The sequence below is a fragment of the Semicossyphus pulcher genome, unplaced genomic scaffold (genome assembly GCF_022749685.1).
Source record: "Semicossyphus pulcher isolate SPU_LCO1_2020_fin unplaced genomic scaffold, fSemPul1.0.p SCAF_14, whole genome shotgun sequence".
Classification (NCBI taxonomy): Eukaryota; Metazoa; Chordata; class Actinopteri; order Labriformes; family Labridae; genus Semicossyphus; species Semicossyphus pulcher.
In genome coordinates this window covers 8,637,006-8,654,844 of record NW_027211648.1, presented here as the reverse complement: position 1 = coordinate 8,654,844, position 17,839 = coordinate 8,637,006, and the positions used below count along the sequence as shown (strand labels likewise).

Sequence of the window (17,839 nt, the reverse complement as noted above, 5' to 3'; positions counted from 1 at the left end):
TAAAAAATGCACAATGGAAACCTGCAGGACAGAACAGAAAAACAGGAAAGGGTGACAAAAGAGGGAAAGGACTCGGGACAGACGTGATGATAAGGAACCAGCCGTTCAGTGTGATCGGTGTAGCAGCTGCTTCCTCCCCGTCTGAAGGGCGTGGCTGAACGTTATGTAAGCGATCTGACATCACTTAACGCACAAAAGCTTATTTTCAGGCATTGCGTCTAATTGATATTTGCCTCAAATGCTGCAGAAAGACATCATGCTATTTAAAAATTTCAAGCCAAGACGTTCCAGGTAAACACTTTAAAGTTAAGGTCAGCCACACTGCTGCTGAATTTGACTCGACTCGAGGTCTTCTTGACGGATGATTTGAATAAACAAATTTTAGGCAATTTTTAGGCTGTTTTTCTTCCTGCTGTGCTCTTGGATTTGCAATCAAAAGCATCATCTTTGTTTACCTTGATAGCTTATCTATTGTATGTTTTGGCTGCTTTAACCAAGGGTGAGCCAAAACAAAGCACACCCCTATTGTCCCCCAGTTACCCCCTTCATGTCAAGTGATCGCACCTCTCTGTCGAACCTGCAAAGGCAGCTGGTCTCTTTGAGTTACCGATATCTGCTCCCTTTTACCAAAAGCATGATAAAAATCCCTTCATCGTGGGCTGGGCGGGCCCTGAGGGAGCAGTGGGAGAGAGGGATACAGAGGATTCAGAGCGTAGGAGACGAGAGGGAGGGGAGGTCTTGGCTGGAGGCCCGGACGGTGGCAGCGTGCCATGGTTTCATGTCTGTCCGCTGTGAAACAGCAGACGGCCCACCTGTGCGGAGTGATTGTTCATGTGGGGTGAAGAGAGGCGAAGAGTTTGGGCTGTCGGGGTAGCAAGGAGGTCCTGGGGTTCAAGTTTATGTCTTCAAAAAGTGATGCAGTTTATCCTCGACACATTTTAAGTGTCATACTTTTATTATCATTATAAGTGATGTTATTGTAAGTCTTATTTCTACCATTATTACTGGCATGGCTACTATAAATTTAAATTATCTGTTGTTGTTGTGTTGCTGTAAGAGCATCTCCCTGTCTGTTTGTTTGTCTCTTTCCATCTCTTTGCATCTCTCCCTCTATCCATCTGATTGTGGCAGGTGGCTGTCTACCAATGAGTCTGGTCCTGCTCAAAAGTTTTTTCTTGTGACTGTCGCCAAGTGCTTTCTCATTGGTGGATTATTCTTGGGAATGATTAAAGTGCTAATCTCGAAGATCTCAGTTTCGCTCTCTTTGGCGGCACCTGCGGTGATAAACGGTAATTGCAGGAGCACACTTCCCAGATATCCAGACACTGTTGCATGTGTGACGTCCACGGTTGGCTCCGGTTGTAACTCTTGATTTTCCTCGCTGACGGTCGCTTTCCTTTTTAGACTGTTTGCTTCATCTGAGCATCGAGTTTGTTTCTTTTTCTTTTTTCACTTATTGTTGAAGTTGTATCTGTAGTCATCGATCTTTTCTTTGTTTGTTCAGCCATAGTAGATTACTGTTTACTCGCAACACTTGCAGAGAGCGGAAAAGCAGCCGCTTAGCTCCGCCTACCCTCTCTGGCAGACCAACCACTGCTGGCTGATGGAAAACGCGTCACTAACTGGGCGCCGCTTGGGATATTTTTCCACCAAAGTCGGCACAGACACACCATGCAAATGCAAAGGCTCTCATCAGTCACCATTGTGTTACCTCATTCTGCGATAGATAGCGACTTAACAAACATTTATTGAAAAGAAAAACTTCCAGATTATCACTTTAAAGAGAGTACACATTAGACCTGATAGCTGCTTCATAAGTTGTGTAAAAAGTCAGGGTTTTTTTTAGGTTCGGAAAAACCATTGGGAACAGTTGGACGTTGATACAGATGGCATTGTTGCTGTGACGGGGAAGACAATGCTTATAAAGCTCCTGACGCCTTTCACTAATAGCCAGGCTCTGATGTAACTGTACTGTTAAACCAGACTTATACGAAAACCAGGCCTGTGACAGCACATGTGTGATTTATGCTATTAAGTGTGCACCTCCCATCAGATGTTTTGCTGAATTAGACTCTTGGCTGCAGCGAAGGCTATTGGAAAAAATCATAACCTTAACTGCAATGTAAATTTCTTAGTCCCTATAATCCCCGAAGATCAATAAGCGTCCTGAAATCTGTAATCGAATTACCAGGAGGCGCCTCAGTAATTCATTCGGCCTGGTTAACTGAATGGGAAACCAAACAGTGATTCCCTGGCAGTCCCTCACCCACCTGACACGGGCTGAAGCTAAGCTAACACGGGGGGTAGATCCAGAGTTCAGAGAGCTCTGTACAGCTGCTTTACAGCGTCAGAGTCAGACTGACACTTCGCTTCTAAGAACTGGGTGTTATGTATGATGTAGCACACGCAAACAATTGATTTAAAAGCCTATTTTATCAATTAGGTTCTTACTAAGAGATATGACATACAACATGAACTGCAGGGGCTTTAAGGTGGCATCTTAACTCTGTCAAATGAACCCATAAATGTCCCCTTGCCCTTAATCATGACATTATGTCTGTGCTATAAAGCCAAACCACTTTTGGGAATGGGAAGTTCCTTCTTTATAGAGACTAGCATACCGGGGAAAGTGACAAAGAGATCCCCAGAGACTCGTCCTGTTTCTATAAAGGCGACCCCTGCACTCCCTCTCTCTCTCTGGCTTCTTTGGTCACTACACTGAAACTTTCGGACATCTGGTAAATAGTTTGACTCCTTGGAAACGTTCACAGCCCCAGTATGCAGGATCTATTTAGGGAATAACTGTAGATGTTGGAAATATTGTTTTATGATGTGAGACAAAGTCTCGCTCCTCTCACTGAAGAGGAAATGATCCAAAGGAAAAGAGAGACACAGGGAGGACTTGATATCCCCTTATTGGAAAAGAGGTTATGAAAGATATTACATAAAGAGAGGATGGATCCACATCTGACACCTTAATGCAGACTCTCTCCTCATCTTCAAGCTGGGCTGTGTTACATTTCCAGATTTCCGCTCTTTATTGGCCTCCCGAGAAGCTAAAGCATGTTTGTGTGCAGTGTTGCTTTAACTTTAGCCCCCAGTGAAGCAGTGTCTCCATGTGATGTCTCTTTGTGAGGACATGATTCAAGAGCTCTGCAAACAAAGAGAGATTTTTCTTTCTCAGATTGTTTCATTTAAAAGAAATGCGCACAAGAAAGCAAGACAGAGAATCTATGATAGCAGCTGTACAAAGTTGTACCGCAGCACGCTTCTGCTAACGTTAGCATGCTAACATTCTTACAGTTAAAATGGAAAAACTTTTAATTATTAAACCTTTTTTTAGACAGGTATTAAGACCTCTCAGGCTCTCATGTTAAGCAGGTATGTTTACCATGACCAACATCTTCTGCATGTTAGCATGCTAATGTGTGCTAATTAGAACTTAACAAGTATAGCTGAGACTTTTGGGAATGCAAGTTTGTTACTTGGATCTAAACTTAAGTATTACTGTACTATTATATGTATGATGGTGGTAGACAGAAAGTCTAGACATTACCAGACTAACGGTTTATCCTGTGGGATATGAACTCTTTTGGACTTTCCCTGTATCTGGAACTAGGTCGCCTAGCATGCGCAAGTCCAGACAGGCTAAAACCAATAAAGCAAACATTTATTTTCTCTCTTTGGGAGAATGTCTTCAACCTCAAATCACTTACTGAGTTAGTTTCATGCAAACAAAAACATGCCATGGCCGTGAAGACAGAAAGCCAGAATATCACCATATCTGCTTGCTAGCCTTTAGCTTCGGTAACTCATCCTCAATCTTTCTTAGACAACATTTTTAGGTTTTCTGTTTTAAGCTAACTGGACAGTATCGCATTTAAACACCACGTCATGTTCACCAAGAAAATTGTTAGCATTTGTAGTTGCTAACAGAAATACCATTGTTTTCCCTTTGTTAATTCTGGTGGTAGGTAGGTGTTCAAACTTTTAGCTAGTACCCATTAAGCTAGCCCCTTGGACTGTAGGCTAACTGTAAGAAATGTGTGTCTGATTTTTCAGAATGACTAATATTGAACAAGAAAAAACAAGCTAGCAGCTGTAGAAGATTGTACTGCAGCAGAATGCTACCATGAGAAACATGAGAATGCTAGCATGTTACCATGCTCAATGCTTGTGTAACCTCTCTGTTGACAGGAAATCCTATAAGACATGTTTATCACAGTTTACAATCACAATACAGACTTCTCTAAGCTAAAGGCTAGCTACGATAATGTGTGACTATGGCAGTTCTCCTAATAAACAATACATAAACAAACATTGACAATAGTTAATACTAAGTGGACTTGACCAAAGCTGTTCACTCCTCATTCTTGAGGCCAATGACATCCTACAGGTGCTGACAGCTGTATTGTCTGTAAATCCTGCGTGCCTAATCCGGGCCTGCAACAGATGGTTTTATTTGGCTAACTCCATCAAGAGACCAGTCAGTCCAAGGTGTGTTTGGTCCCGTCATTACTGATGTGAAAACAATAAAGAGTTCACATGTAGGCGGCCCCGCTGACGGCATACACTGACATCTGTTTTGTTTCTAGGCAACATACAGTTCCCCGGGTGCGGATGTTTCCTTGTGCAGTGAAATTAAAAGTGACCAAATATGGGAAAAAGGGGGGTTCATATTCAGATTTCATGACTGAAATGATGAAAGAGCCACGCAACTGTGAAGCCTGCGTATGAACGAGTAATGCTGCCGTACCTGTAATTCTCGGAAACGTACACACCCATTTTAAACTCGATGTAAGACTGAAACTGTGCAGTAGGGTGAGGCCACTGTCAGTCAATATGTTTATGAGTGTAAAGTGAGAATCAGTGTTGCCTCAGTGTTGTACTGACTTAGCAAACACCCTCCAGTCATTTCAAACAGATAATCTTCTGTTAGCTGTCTGAACACTGTCGAAGTGTCCCTGTCAACCTAAAGCAATGCCGGATAATCCCTTTTTAAAGGCCTGTCATTGTTCTATGCTACTAGTTTTAGCCTGTCTGTGATGCATGATGTAAGGTAATAAAAAAAATCTGTGCAAAAGTATATTTCATCGCTGGGCCGTTCCTTTTAGAGGGAAGGGCGCAATGCATGCTGGGTGTTGTGGGAATGTAGAATGGGCGAAAACCACAAGCTGTTTGTACAACTTTCTCCACAGCTATGCCGCCAAATTCAAATATTATTGATTATATCGATTACAGAGAACTCCAGCTTTGACTGACAGGGGAGAACCGCTCCTTTAAGATTCCTGTTCACCATGTTGCTGTGTATCATAGAATCAATGAAAGTGTTTATATATTTATTAGTTAGATACACCAGACGATTTGTAGTCGGCGTGCCTGTATATGACAAGACTTTTTGTAGCCCTCTCTTGGCGGTTGGAAATGTATTCGGAAATCAACACTTGGGCAGCTTTAAGTCCTTATATTTCAGACTTATAAGCCGGTTATAAACACTTATCACATGGTTTATTACTACAGTAACGATAAGGAAATTTTGAGTGGTTTTATTTCAAGCTTGTAGCTGAAGATGAAGCACTAAATTGAGATAAAAGTTTATCACTAACATCACAAATCACAGCTGCTTAATCAAAAAGTGCTTTGAGAAATTACAGGGAGTATAGAATAAACATGACCAAGTCAAACATTGGCTTGCATGTTATTTTCTCCTGCCTTCTGAGCATGTCATCACTTTAATTTCTCACCCTCTGATATCTTTCAGCAATAACAGGAAGATTACATTAGGACTGAAACAGCCGTTTACCACCTGACTGTAATAATAAGGAACACCTCATATAACTTTATGTCCCACATGCAGCACAGATTACATAACAGTGCTTTTATGCGTCATAAAACATGCTGCATTCAATTATGACAGCTCAGGCTGACCTGAGATGAATGAGCACAGTCATTCATTATGGGAAATCTTCTTAAGCTACATCGGTGGAGAAGGTATTTTTACTGATTAAAATCCGTCGGAAAATAATTGCAACAACACAGATGAGGAGTTTCTGAAATATTTATTTAATTGGGATTAAAAAGACGAATGCAGCAGGGCTGAAGTGCAGCGTTTCAGTTCTACAGACAGTGAGCCCCGCAGTGTCTACAAAGCCCTACGATGTACAACAGGTCATAAACAAACACGGTAACAGTCTTACAATAATAATACTAGGATGCACATTCTGACAGAATGACTTGTCTGCAGTGTTTCTACAAGCTAAGCTACTGTTTCTGCTAAAATATATAATACTTTGAACAGCGCGTCATCTCATCGGAAAATAACAGCAGGGTTTATTCATTTGAAAATATCAATAAAAATCTTGATCGTAGAGATTTATACAGCTTATATTGCCATGTCTCACCTCCTTCATAATCAGTCCCTTAAAGGGTAGTAGTACAACGTCTAATGAAAAGTAAAGGCCTTGAATTTAAGTCATAAATACGTGCTGCTCCCAAAATCAGAGCCCTCCCCTCACAAAAATCCACCCACTTTTTTCCTCATTTTAAAAATAGTATTAACTTATATGAGACTTTTGTGTTATTTATTAGCAAATCATCTTATTACCCAGATTGTGACATGAAACAGGTTATTTACACATGCTCAAAAGTAACATAAACTCTAAATACAGCCTCATGGATGTGCTGAAAGTCATGTAACAGTCGCCTGAGAGATCCACGCTCCCTCCGTTTTTTACAAAATGTTAGGACATACTTTCATTTTATCCCCGCATAGGGAATGTTCTCAGGCAGCCAAACCGTAAATATGGCATTTTAAAAAACACAGAATTTATTGGCAACATGCTCCTGAGCGGCACCTGTGCGTGCAGCAGAAATCCCTCCCCGGTTGTCAACACACTGCGGCTAAAACCCACAATGCACCTCTCCGCACCTGAGGATGACTCTCCATCAGTTTTGACGGGGTGTAAAATTGTATTATAACACCTTTTATATTTTCTGGTGGTGACATTTAATGTGTTCACATACATTTATGAACGTGTAAACATGGCAGAAAAGGTCGACTTTACTCGAGCGGTGTTTAATAGCCTTCAGCAATCTGGACGTGTTTGAGGAAATACATCTAACACAAGTCTACGGCTATTTAGATCATTCCTCAACGGTGCTAGGAGCGGGTCGGGATGGAGGAGAGAAGGACCCGGTGCAGGAATCTGGTTGTCTCAGGTATGAACGCACAGGTGAGGGGGAGAGAGAAAAACAAAAGGCTACGACTAACTAATACTGTGGTGGATGTGGTCGGTGTTGAGTTGAGCAGAGGGATGAGGCTGAAGGGTAGGGGTCAAAGGTTCAAGGCTGGGTCACTGCACTGGGCTCCTTCTCATAGATGTAGCTGCCAACGCCACCAGTGTTCACGCCTGGAAGAACCACAGGGATAGCAGCAGGGTGTCAGGAAGGGGTTAATAACAAGAGATGGGGGGTGGGGGAATAAAAAAGGTACAACAAGAGCAGGAGAGGTTGCAACACATTTCCTGCACACGCTCAAGAAGCTTGTTACGTTGTGGTGAAATGACTCTTGGGTAACAACCGTCGAGTGCAGCGTGTGCTCAGACATTCTGTTTACAAGTGTAGCTGATAATCGGTGGGTTGACTTATAGCACCACCTAGCGGTTACCTTTGGGCCCGAAGAGGACAGCATAGCACGGCTTGTGGCAGTAGGGCTGGCCGTCATGCTGGGGAAATAAACATACACAAACATTGTCAAAATAAAAGTGTTATTTTTCTGTCCTAAAAAAAGGCAAAGAACACTGCTTTTTAAAGATAGATGAGTTACAAAAGATTTGTTTTAGAGGTGACAGGTTGAAAACACTGATTTGTATATCCTGATCTCAATGATTTTTTCATGATATTTATTAGGTGTTAACTTTCATACCCACTAAACACTAAACATTCCTCTGAGTTATTCATTGATACTTGTGCTTCTTCGCTTTTCCTATAAACGCTATTCTAGGCATCAGTGTTGCAAATTAGCATCCACTATAAACTGGGCATCATAACAGTATGTCCTTTTATACTGTATTTGTCCCAATCAAATAAACCAGTAATAGGTCAAATTTATCACCTACTCTTTTCTTAATTCAAACTTCTTTTATAGTGAAAATATGTGTATTTATTTAGCATTGATGGCATAAGCAATGATGGAGCTTCACTTTTTATGTAGCCATAAAGGCTTTTAAACTTTGGTACCCTGACAAAACACTTGACTTTTGTGTTGACTCTTATTTGTGAGACATGGGCTGCCTGCACCTTTTTTGAAACATTTCCTCATTTTAGTCAGACAACTCACGTTGTTCTAGTTTGAAATGTTTATTGCAGCAGCAGAACATAGCTTGTGTTGAGCGTCTCGGCTCCGACCTCATCGCTCCTCGCAGATTTATTTTACGTTACAGAAATTGAGGAGTGAGGAGATAATATCTTAAACGCCCTATCGGAGCCTGTCAGGTAGATGCTGGGGCTGAAAGTAAGAGTGCAGTACTGGTGCAGGGCAGCGATGGCAATGACAGAGCAGCTGTCTGCCTGAACTAGCTCGCAGGCGTCACCCCATTTGTTTTGTTTTTTTACTAATGCATTCCCATACAACTGCCATGCCTTAACATTTCATTTCACGAAGCTAGTAATGTACAGTTTTTGTGATATTATCAGAAATGGGTAAATCCAATTCAATTTTTACTCCTGAATCACAGATAGAGGTGATGTTGTACTGAACAACATTATTATTTCTCTTCCTTCTGTACATAAAAGATGAGGGTAGAATATGAGAAATGTAAAACACCACTATTATAAGCGCGGCGATAACCTTAGTGCTTCCACAAATAATTGAATCAACACTTGTACAACAGTGTCAACAACAACTAAACACTGGAGGCATCATAACAGTCGCCTCTATGGAAGAACAGTTACATAATGAGCGTGTTTGTGTCACTAGGGGTGGGATCACTAGCACCACTTCAAGGCAACTTTACGATCACATCAACATGTTTTAAGCTTGCGACCTTCATCTTGCTCATCAGAAAACACATCATACACACAGACTCTCTGTCTCACCTCTGCGTGGCTGCCGGGAGCCAGAGTCTTGCTGCACCTCTCACAGCGCAGGCAGGGCCGATGCCAGTCTTTGCCCAGTGATGTCACCTTCTCCGCTATTGTGACAAACACACACACACACTTGTGAGACATCATGGCAACCACTTTGCAGGTTCACACCTTTCTCCCCCCCTCACCTTTTTTTCCTGGAGGTGTTGAACTACTCACCAAAATACACCTTCTTGTTGCAGCGGGGACACAGGTTGGCCTCTCCGGAGAAAGTGGTGATGCTGCCAGCTGCTGACACATGACAGAAACATGAGGATGCTGGAAGGCAAAAGGTGCGGCAAGCAAAATGTTCCTTATAAATCTTTCCAGTTAGGTGTGAAATCCAGTAATGTGGGGGTAGAAATACACACTTAAGCCAAGTACTTTTATGTGTTGAAAAGAGAGTCGTATAAATGTTCTGATTGCCAAATTAAAGCACTTCATTTACTCCCTCTCACAGCAGCCAATCACGGAAGTCGATGGGGGGTTGTGGTACATGTAGTGCCGTGAAGTGAACTGCAGGTGGCGCCAAAAGGCAAAGACACCACTTTCCTACATTTTCACCCAAATCAAACCAAAACAACCAAACGGATTGAGCCCAATGTCAAACAGAAACATGTAAAAACTAAATACAAACAAGTGTAAAATAACTGGGTCTGATGACCACCTTGAAGACTGTTGTGCTGTACTTGTCTTTTGTAGTACTTGTACGGTGTTGTACTAATATACTAAAGACATTCCCGCAGCTCTTATCCGTTTATTTCATTTTTAAAAAACTGTTTTTCCACCTATTTTTTAAGAAACTGTTTAAGATTCAGAAGATGTTCAAGAAACGTTACAAAAATCTGAGATAATTGACTTTTCTTGCGTTAACACCCAAATGTGTGGAAAAGATAACCGAAAACTGTACGCTGAGATAAACTGACAAAGAAAACAGCCATTTGTTCCTGCTGACAGAGCCTTCCCAGGACGCACACCCGGTCTGACACGTCTGAGCAAATCCCAGAAGACTTCTGGGAATCGATGTTCTTATCAGCTGCAGCTTTCCTTCTTGAAAATACCAAAATCTTAAGGAGCAAACCGTCATTAAACTCACGACGATTTAAATTATGTTCAGTATGAATACACGCTCACGTTTCTCTTCGTTTTTACCTTTCGATGCAGGTTTGGGTGCAAACACTCGCTTCTCCTCCGTTTTGGTGGCTGAGTCCACACTGGTTGGAGACGGGTTGTTGTTGGCTGGAGTGTCGTACACGTAAGAGCCGGCTCCGCCGATGTTCACGCCTAAGAGGGATAAAAAAAAAGAAAAGAAGGGAGTTTAAAAAAAAGACCAGTTACTACAGTTACTGAGGAAATGTCAATATGATACCAGAGTTGAGACCTGCAAAATATTATAATTGACGTTGGATGTTGGAATTGTCAGAGACCTCTAACTCTATGGAAGATGTATTCAGTGAGGCAATCAATAAAAACATGAATGAATGCAGAAATACATATTTCCATTAATGTAACTCATCTGTTCCGCCTTACCTACTCTCCCTAACTCTCAGCACTGTCCCTCACCCACTCTTAATGTATTTTATCTGATTTGTTATTACTCTTTTGTATGTGTTTTCTTGTTTGTACAGCGACCTTGAGTGTCCTGAAAGGTGCTTCTAAATAAAATGTATTATAATTATTATTATTAATAAAACAAAGCTGAAATTTATTAATAAAAAAAGAATCTAAATTAAAAAATGTGTAATTAATTGCAAAATAAAGACCTTGTTACTAGCTGCTAACAGCAGCAGGTGTACCAGTAAATAAATATTACAGAGAAATATATACAGAAATAAATAAATGTACTTTTACAAATGAAATTACTTTCTTTCAATTTCTTTATAAATAATGATAAAACAATTTTCAGGCATCCATACTTAAAACTGATTTTCCTTTATCTCTACATGTTAAAGTCTCAATTAGATTCAAATCTATTTTAAGAGAGGGGAATTTAAACATCGTTAAACCAACAAATATAAACCACAATAACAATCAAAGACAGCATATACGACATATTCAGTAAAGATGCAAGAAGAAAAATGAGGTGTACTTCACCTTTTGGCCCAAAGAGGGCGGCGTAGCACGGTTTGTGGCAGTAGGGCCTTCCATCGTGCTGCGGGAGAGACAGAAACAACAGCATTACAAACAGACACAACAAACTGACTCAACAGGGATGTAAGAATTTCAGAAGAGATGATGAAGTCATGATTCTACGCATTTTTATGACATCATTTATTTTGGGTTTGGTGTTTTTTTCCAGGTCGGAAGATGAGATCAAATCCAAAAACGGAGACCAGCCTCTTTTTTCCATCCCAACACAAAATACCGACACCGGCTGTATCACGGAAACAGTGAGACCTACGTGTCCGCCGCACACACATGACCGTCTGCCACTTAAGGTGCAGAGAAGCCAGCCTGAGACTTAGATGGCCTGTCCCTGATGCATGCTGGGAATGTGGCGCTGCTTGCGGGAGCATGTGATTGGCTTGGGGATCAGGGCCGAGGGCCAGGGTGTCCACTGGTCCAGAGCCTGATGCCCATAGAAGAGAAGAACCGAGCGAATGCCACGGGCGAGACGCCAGACCCTGGGTGGTAAGAAAAAAAAAGGGACATACTACCCACAATCCCTTCTGCTCTGGCAAGACGAGCTAAGGAGACGGTGTGAGAGAAAAAAGGAGCGATAGCTCACCTTTAATAATGAATCAACCAGGAGAGGATCAGCTACTGTTAAAGCAGCCACGCACCCCTTTCACACATTGACATTTATGAGATCCGTGCAGGTCCGGGCGCCGATGCCGAGCCGTGACTGAGCACTGATGGCTTTCTCAGGACAGCGCACACACAGGGATCCTTTGTCAAGCGAACTGAGGAGCCTGTGAGACGTCGGCTGTACAGTATCTCTGCAGCCTGAGAGGCAGAGGGACCCTAAAAATGGATTATCCATCGCTGCACAGCCCACTCTCTTCCCAGCAGTTCACTTCCCACATCCTCACTCTGAAATCTGTCTTCTCCATCTCTTCGTCTCTCGTTTCTTTTCTTTCCTGATCTGCCCCCGTAACCCAAAGTCCTCTCAAGCTCTGTTCCCCACTGCTTCGACTTCTTTTCACCGCTTTGGAAGGAGCAGAATGCGGGTAGATTCAATTTCAGCACTTGACTCTTTTTGATCCGTTTTTTTTTTACCTCCTTTTGTACGGCAAAGTCACTGCGTGTATTAGCTCGTAGCCTTCTTCAAGTGTGTTATTTTAAGGAGTTTTTAGTATTTCACCGTAGAAAAAAAGAAAAGGTAGCCGGTTTAGCTCGGTGGTTAAGGCTTGCACCCCATGTAAAGAGGCCCAGCCCTCGATACAGTGGCCCCGGGTTTGACTCCGACCCTCGGCCCCTTGCTACATGTCATCCCCACTCTCTCCTCCCACATTTCCGACTTTATCCACTGTCTTATCAAACAAAGTGAAAGGCCAAAGGATAATCTCAGATCCTCAGATGGTGTCAGCTTCAATCCATCTATTCAATATCTGCTTATCCTGTTCAGGGTCAGGGGGGCTGGAGCCTATCCCAGCTGTCATTGGGCGAGAGGCGGGGTACACCCCGGACTGATCTCCAGTCAATCACAGGACTGACACTATTACCCCTTTCCCACTGAATTTAGCGCATTGACGCAGGTTTTTCAGACCCGGGAAGACCCGCTTATAGATGCCGATTGTCTCTTTTCCCATTGCCAGTGAAGTATACTCCTGTTTGACTCTTTTCTGCTGCGTCACCGTCTGACGTCACAAACACGCCGGAGACAGGGTTAGTAAACAGTGAAGATGTTACAGTGGTTAGGTCTTTATTGTATCTATTACTCGTACAGTCTGTTTATCTAACTCGGTGCCCGACAAATTTGGAACGATGTTCGAGCGCTGCTCGGACGGAGACGGGCGGAATTTGTAGCTGAGATGACAAGGAGTCGCAGACGTTACTGACGGAGCATAGCACTGTGCCGGAAAGAGGGCGTAGATTAGCATGTCGACACGGGTTTTGTGTTCCCATCAATGCCAATCGGAGCCGAGGTGATAATTACCCGGGTCTACTGCAGTCATTTGACCCGGGTCAGAATGCCGATTGTAACCTTTCCCATTAAGCAAAAAAGCTGGGTGTTAGCAGGTTTTTTGACCAGTGGGAAAGCAGCTATAGAGACAGACAACCTTTCACGCTCACACTCGCAAGTCACCAACGAATCTAACGAGCATGTCTTTGGACTGTGGGAGGAAGCCGGAGTACCCGGAGAGAACCCACGCATGCACAGGGAGAACATGCAAACTCCACACAGAAAGGCCGACTTCAGCACAGCTGTGAGGCGACAGCGCTAACCACTGCACCACTGTGCAGCCCCTTCAGTGAGATTCAAAAAATCTGAGGGAGTGGAGTTAGAAAGAAGTGAGTCAATTGAGTAGAGAGGTGTTTTTAGTAAAATCCTGCTTTTACAATAATGCACTGTTACAGTCACAAGACACATTTTACTGCAGTGACTACTTCTACTTTTAATACTTGAGGCACAACAGTAACCTGATTTTACTCACTCTACTTATTTACCACAGTAAGACTTTCAATGCAGGACTTGATCTGGTATTAAAACTTTTACTTGAGTATTTGAACACGCTCCGGCATTAAGTAAATCTTGCTGCTCAATTTGCACCACAGCCTGTCCTTTAATCCGGGCAGGGATGACATCATTAGAGAGGAAGCGTAATCATTACTGTTTCAGGAGCATGCGTCATGTTGGGTCATCCTGCACAAGCAAGGCAGTGTTATCCACCGAAATACAGCAAATCAATTGGAAATCTTTGGACACGGACTGTTTTATAGGAGGAGATTTACAACTTGGAAACAGAATTTATACTTTAAGGTGCATTCAGTAGCTTTTCTAGCTTCTAGCAATATCACATTAGCTTCATGAGCAGGTGTACTTTACCCAGCTGCTATGGATTTAAGGAACTGTCTTTAAATTGTCCAGAAATATTCTGAAATATCACGACCATTGGGATCTACCAGTGGAGACAGGCTTCCAGTGTAACGTCAGTATATTCTAACTCGAGTCTCAGAGGGAGGTATGCAATTTGTGACTAAAACTGTGCTAATCTTCTGCTTTGGGTAAACACAACCACGATCTTTTGGGGTCAACTCTGACTTGACACCTTGTTCTTTTAAAGCCCGCCAGCCACAACAGGCCACATCCTCTTCTCCTTTTAAAGAAGCCTGAAGTCAGATTTCCTCCGAGGGTCAAAACCTTTCGCATACCAGGATACGAAAGCGCAGTCCCTTTACCTTCTTCTCTTTTTATATATATATGTCTCTCTGCCTCACTCTTGTTTCCATGACTATGATTGAGTATTGAGTTTTTGCCTACTAAAGTTGAGCGGGCGCCGCAGCCTGAGGCAGGATTTGGATGGTGTGCATGGAGAGAGAGAGAGAGGATGGAGGGCGGGAGAGGAGGATAGTGGGCAGAGAGAGAGAGAGAGAGAGAGTGTTTGACTACATTACTGTAATCATGCAGAGATTAAACAGCAGAGGAGCATCCATTGAGGTCTGCAGGGAAATGGCTTTTGTGTTCACAGACGCTGAGATCACTTCCTCTTTGTGATGACAAAAGCGACAGCGACATTTACCCGCGCACGGAGAGAATCAGAGGGTGAGAATGGAGTCGTTGGCTGGGTCATGAAAGGCAAAAGAAAAAGAGGCACGTTAAGAAAATTCCCGGGGTGAAGGTGCCAGATAGCGAGCAGCACGCACAGTCGGGGGTGGGTGGGGGGGGGGGATGTTGAGACGTGATAGACTGCAGTGTGATTATGTAACAGAGAGAGGAAGAAAGGCAACTCTTCCTGTAACCCTGAGGGGGGTTAAAAATCCCACAAGGAAAACTCGCACTGACGGACACAGCCAGAATCAGAACATGCAGGAAAAAAGACATGCACTCAGCAATTTCCTGAACCAAATACACGAGATCTGTGATGGAAATGAAAGCGAAGAACATCATATCTCTACATGCTGAAAAAATATTTGGAAAGGACCGTCTTCCAGTGTAAACGACGGGTCACACAAGGTTTAACAGGATTTTAGGGGGAACTAAGAGCCAGAGTCCAACATGGAGGAAGCTATCAGCGCGTATTGGCTAAGTTGCATCATTGTCTTTTGTTTAACCTCCACTGTTGGAGTAATGGTTTAGCAAGAGTTCATGTAAATAAATGTCTGTTAAGTCACTATCTGTCACCGAATGAGGTAACACAATGGTGACTGAGCCTTTGGCCCACTGATGAAAGCCTTTACATTTACAGTATTACAGACTGGGTGTCTGTGGCGACTTTCGCGGAAAAAAACCACTAGCAGCGCCCAGTTAGTGACGCGTTTTCCATCAGCCAGCAGTGATTGGTCTGCCAGAGAGGGTAGGCGGAGCTAAGCGGCTGCTTTTCCGGCCTCTGCAAGTGTTGCGAGTAAACAGTAATCTACTATGGCTGAACAAACAAAGAAAAGATGGATGACTACAGATACAACTTCAACAAGAAGTGAAAATCCAAAGAAAAAGAAACAAACTCGACGCTCAGATGAAGGTAAACAATCTGAAAAGGAAAGCGACCGTCAGCGAAGAAAATCAAGAGTTACAACCGGAGCCAACTGTGGACATCACACATGCGACACTGTCTGGATATCTGGGAATTGTGCTCCCGCAATAACAGTTTATCGCCACAGGTGCCGCCAAAGAGAACGAAACAGAGATCTTAATTTTATAGGAGGAACATAATACCAGAAATTCTGTTCCTCTGCAGGGCTTTTGAAGACCTGTGACTGCAGAACAACGGGTAAAGGAGGGGTAGAGCGGGGCTGTTCTCTAGGACAGATAATTAAATAAAAATAAACCAGATTTAATAAAACTCCCTCCAAGCATGCCTGAGATAACGTGATCACAAGATTGTGATGGGACGACTCGCCAGGAAAGTTTTCTTTTTAAGAAATTATGATGTCACAGAGAAGTTGACCTTTGACCTTTTCACTCTTCACTTTTATCATTTTACCCTGTTGGACCTTTGAGTGAAAATCAGTCATAACTAGCATACGATTTCATCAGGTTTTGACCTTTGACCCCGAAAACTCAAATGAAATAATCTTTGAGTCCAGGTGGACCTCTGTGCCAAAATTGAGGAATTCCCCGTCAGGTGTTCCTGATGTATTAAGTTCACAAGAATGAGATGGATGGATGGACTACCAAAGAACACAACGTCTCCGGCCACAGCTGCTGAAGACACGGGGTGAAAATATCCCTTAGAAGCTATTTCAACTAAAGCACTTTTTCTGCCTGGCTAGCATGTTAGCATCACCACCAGGTGTGTGGAACCCGCTACACATGTCAATGAAAACGTACAATCTATTCATTAGTACGTCACTAAAATACTTAATGATTATAAACACTGACAAATGTTTCCTTTAAGTTAAAACACACCACATTGTTGGCAGTTTTCATGGAGGATCCACTGCAGAGAGTCAATAAGTCGATGCATGAGCAGGCAGCACTGGCTTCCCCTGGTTAGATTTCACAACAGTCAATGAACTCTAAAGAATGACGTGAAGTTTTTGGCCTTTGACCCCGAAGAAAATCTAAAAAAAATACCTTTAATAGAACTGACATTAACAGAAAAAAAAGCCCTTGAAGTCAATTCAGAAAGCTTAACATAAACCACTTGGTGTTTGCTGTTAGCCGTAGCGCTTCACAGCATCACTGAGTGCACATAATGACAGCATGAATGGGCTCAGCGGGAAGTGACCTCCGACCACCCCGGGCGATGTTAGTGACCTGCTAAATGCACACAAGCTATGCAGGCTACAAATAGTCCATATCACTGGCCTACTTTTACTGTTAAAACCAATACAGTAGCTAGTGGTTCTTCCTTTGGAATTTGACCTTTAATTTACACTGTTGATATGCAGATTTACAGCTTTAATTTAATCCTTTTGGGGTTTGCACTCTGTCGGACACACAAAGGCGTTTAAAGACGACATTTTAATCTTTTTACAATGCTTAACAGCAAATTATTTAACAAAAACCTATTTATTGTTAATGAAAATAGTGGTCAGTTACCAGGAATGGAACAAAGTTTAAGAAATTCAGTATCAACAGGAAATATACAAATACATTATGCAGAATGGAAGTATTAAGAATGTTAAATTTATGTCACACACACTGTTAAAATAATTGGAATATCATCACTGATGCAGCAGTGAGTAAGAGAGCGAGATGCATCTTAAAAATCTTCATTTTATTTACTAAATTTTACAATTTTATACACTATTATTTTTTTGATGAATAACTGTGAATCCTGTTTTCTAAGACTATCAGATGTTTTACATTTAAATCTTAATCTGAAAAGGAAATAGTAGCTAAAGCTTTGAAATAAAAGTACAGTAACAGTAGAGAATTACACATTTCGGCTCTTAAACGTAGCGAAGTGGTCTGCTAAATGAAATTGTAACTATGTTATGTATAAAAGACATAAAACAGAGCAACATCTGTGAGCTAGTTCAGACAGGCAACTCGAGCTACACTGATTTCACACTTGTCTCTCCCTCTGCTGTGTCATTGCCACCGCTGCCCTGCACCAGAGCTGCGCTCACACTTTCAGCCCCGTCACTGCGCCAGCATTCACCTGCA

The 17,839-nt window shown here is 42.5% G+C and overlaps 1 protein-coding gene across 2 annotated transcripts in view; it reads right to left on the bottom strand.

The window, feature by feature from the left end:
- Positions 1-6,044: 6,044 nt before the first annotated feature.
- The window catches only part of crip2 (cysteine-rich protein 2), a 28,240-nt gene continuing 16,445 nt past the window's right edge, over positions 6,045-17,839 (bottom strand). Inside the window, exons 3-8 of one of the 2 annotated variants that reach the window (XM_069661604.1) lie at positions 11,218-11,275; positions 10,276-10,407; positions 9,304-9,375; positions 9,097-9,191; positions 7,667-7,724; positions 6,045-7,409 (exon numbers count right to left, since the gene is read on the bottom strand). In XM_069661604.1, the coding sequence (XP_069517705.1) occupies positions 7,342-7,409; positions 7,667-7,724; positions 9,097-9,191; positions 9,304-9,375; positions 10,276-10,407; positions 11,218-11,275 (483 nt within the window). In that variant the 3' untranslated portion in view covers positions 6,045-7,341. The remainder of the gene's footprint in view (positions 7,410-7,666; positions 7,725-9,096; positions 9,192-9,303; positions 9,376-10,275; positions 10,408-11,217; positions 11,276-17,839) is intronic. The other variant, XM_069661605.1, reaches the window with a different exon arrangement.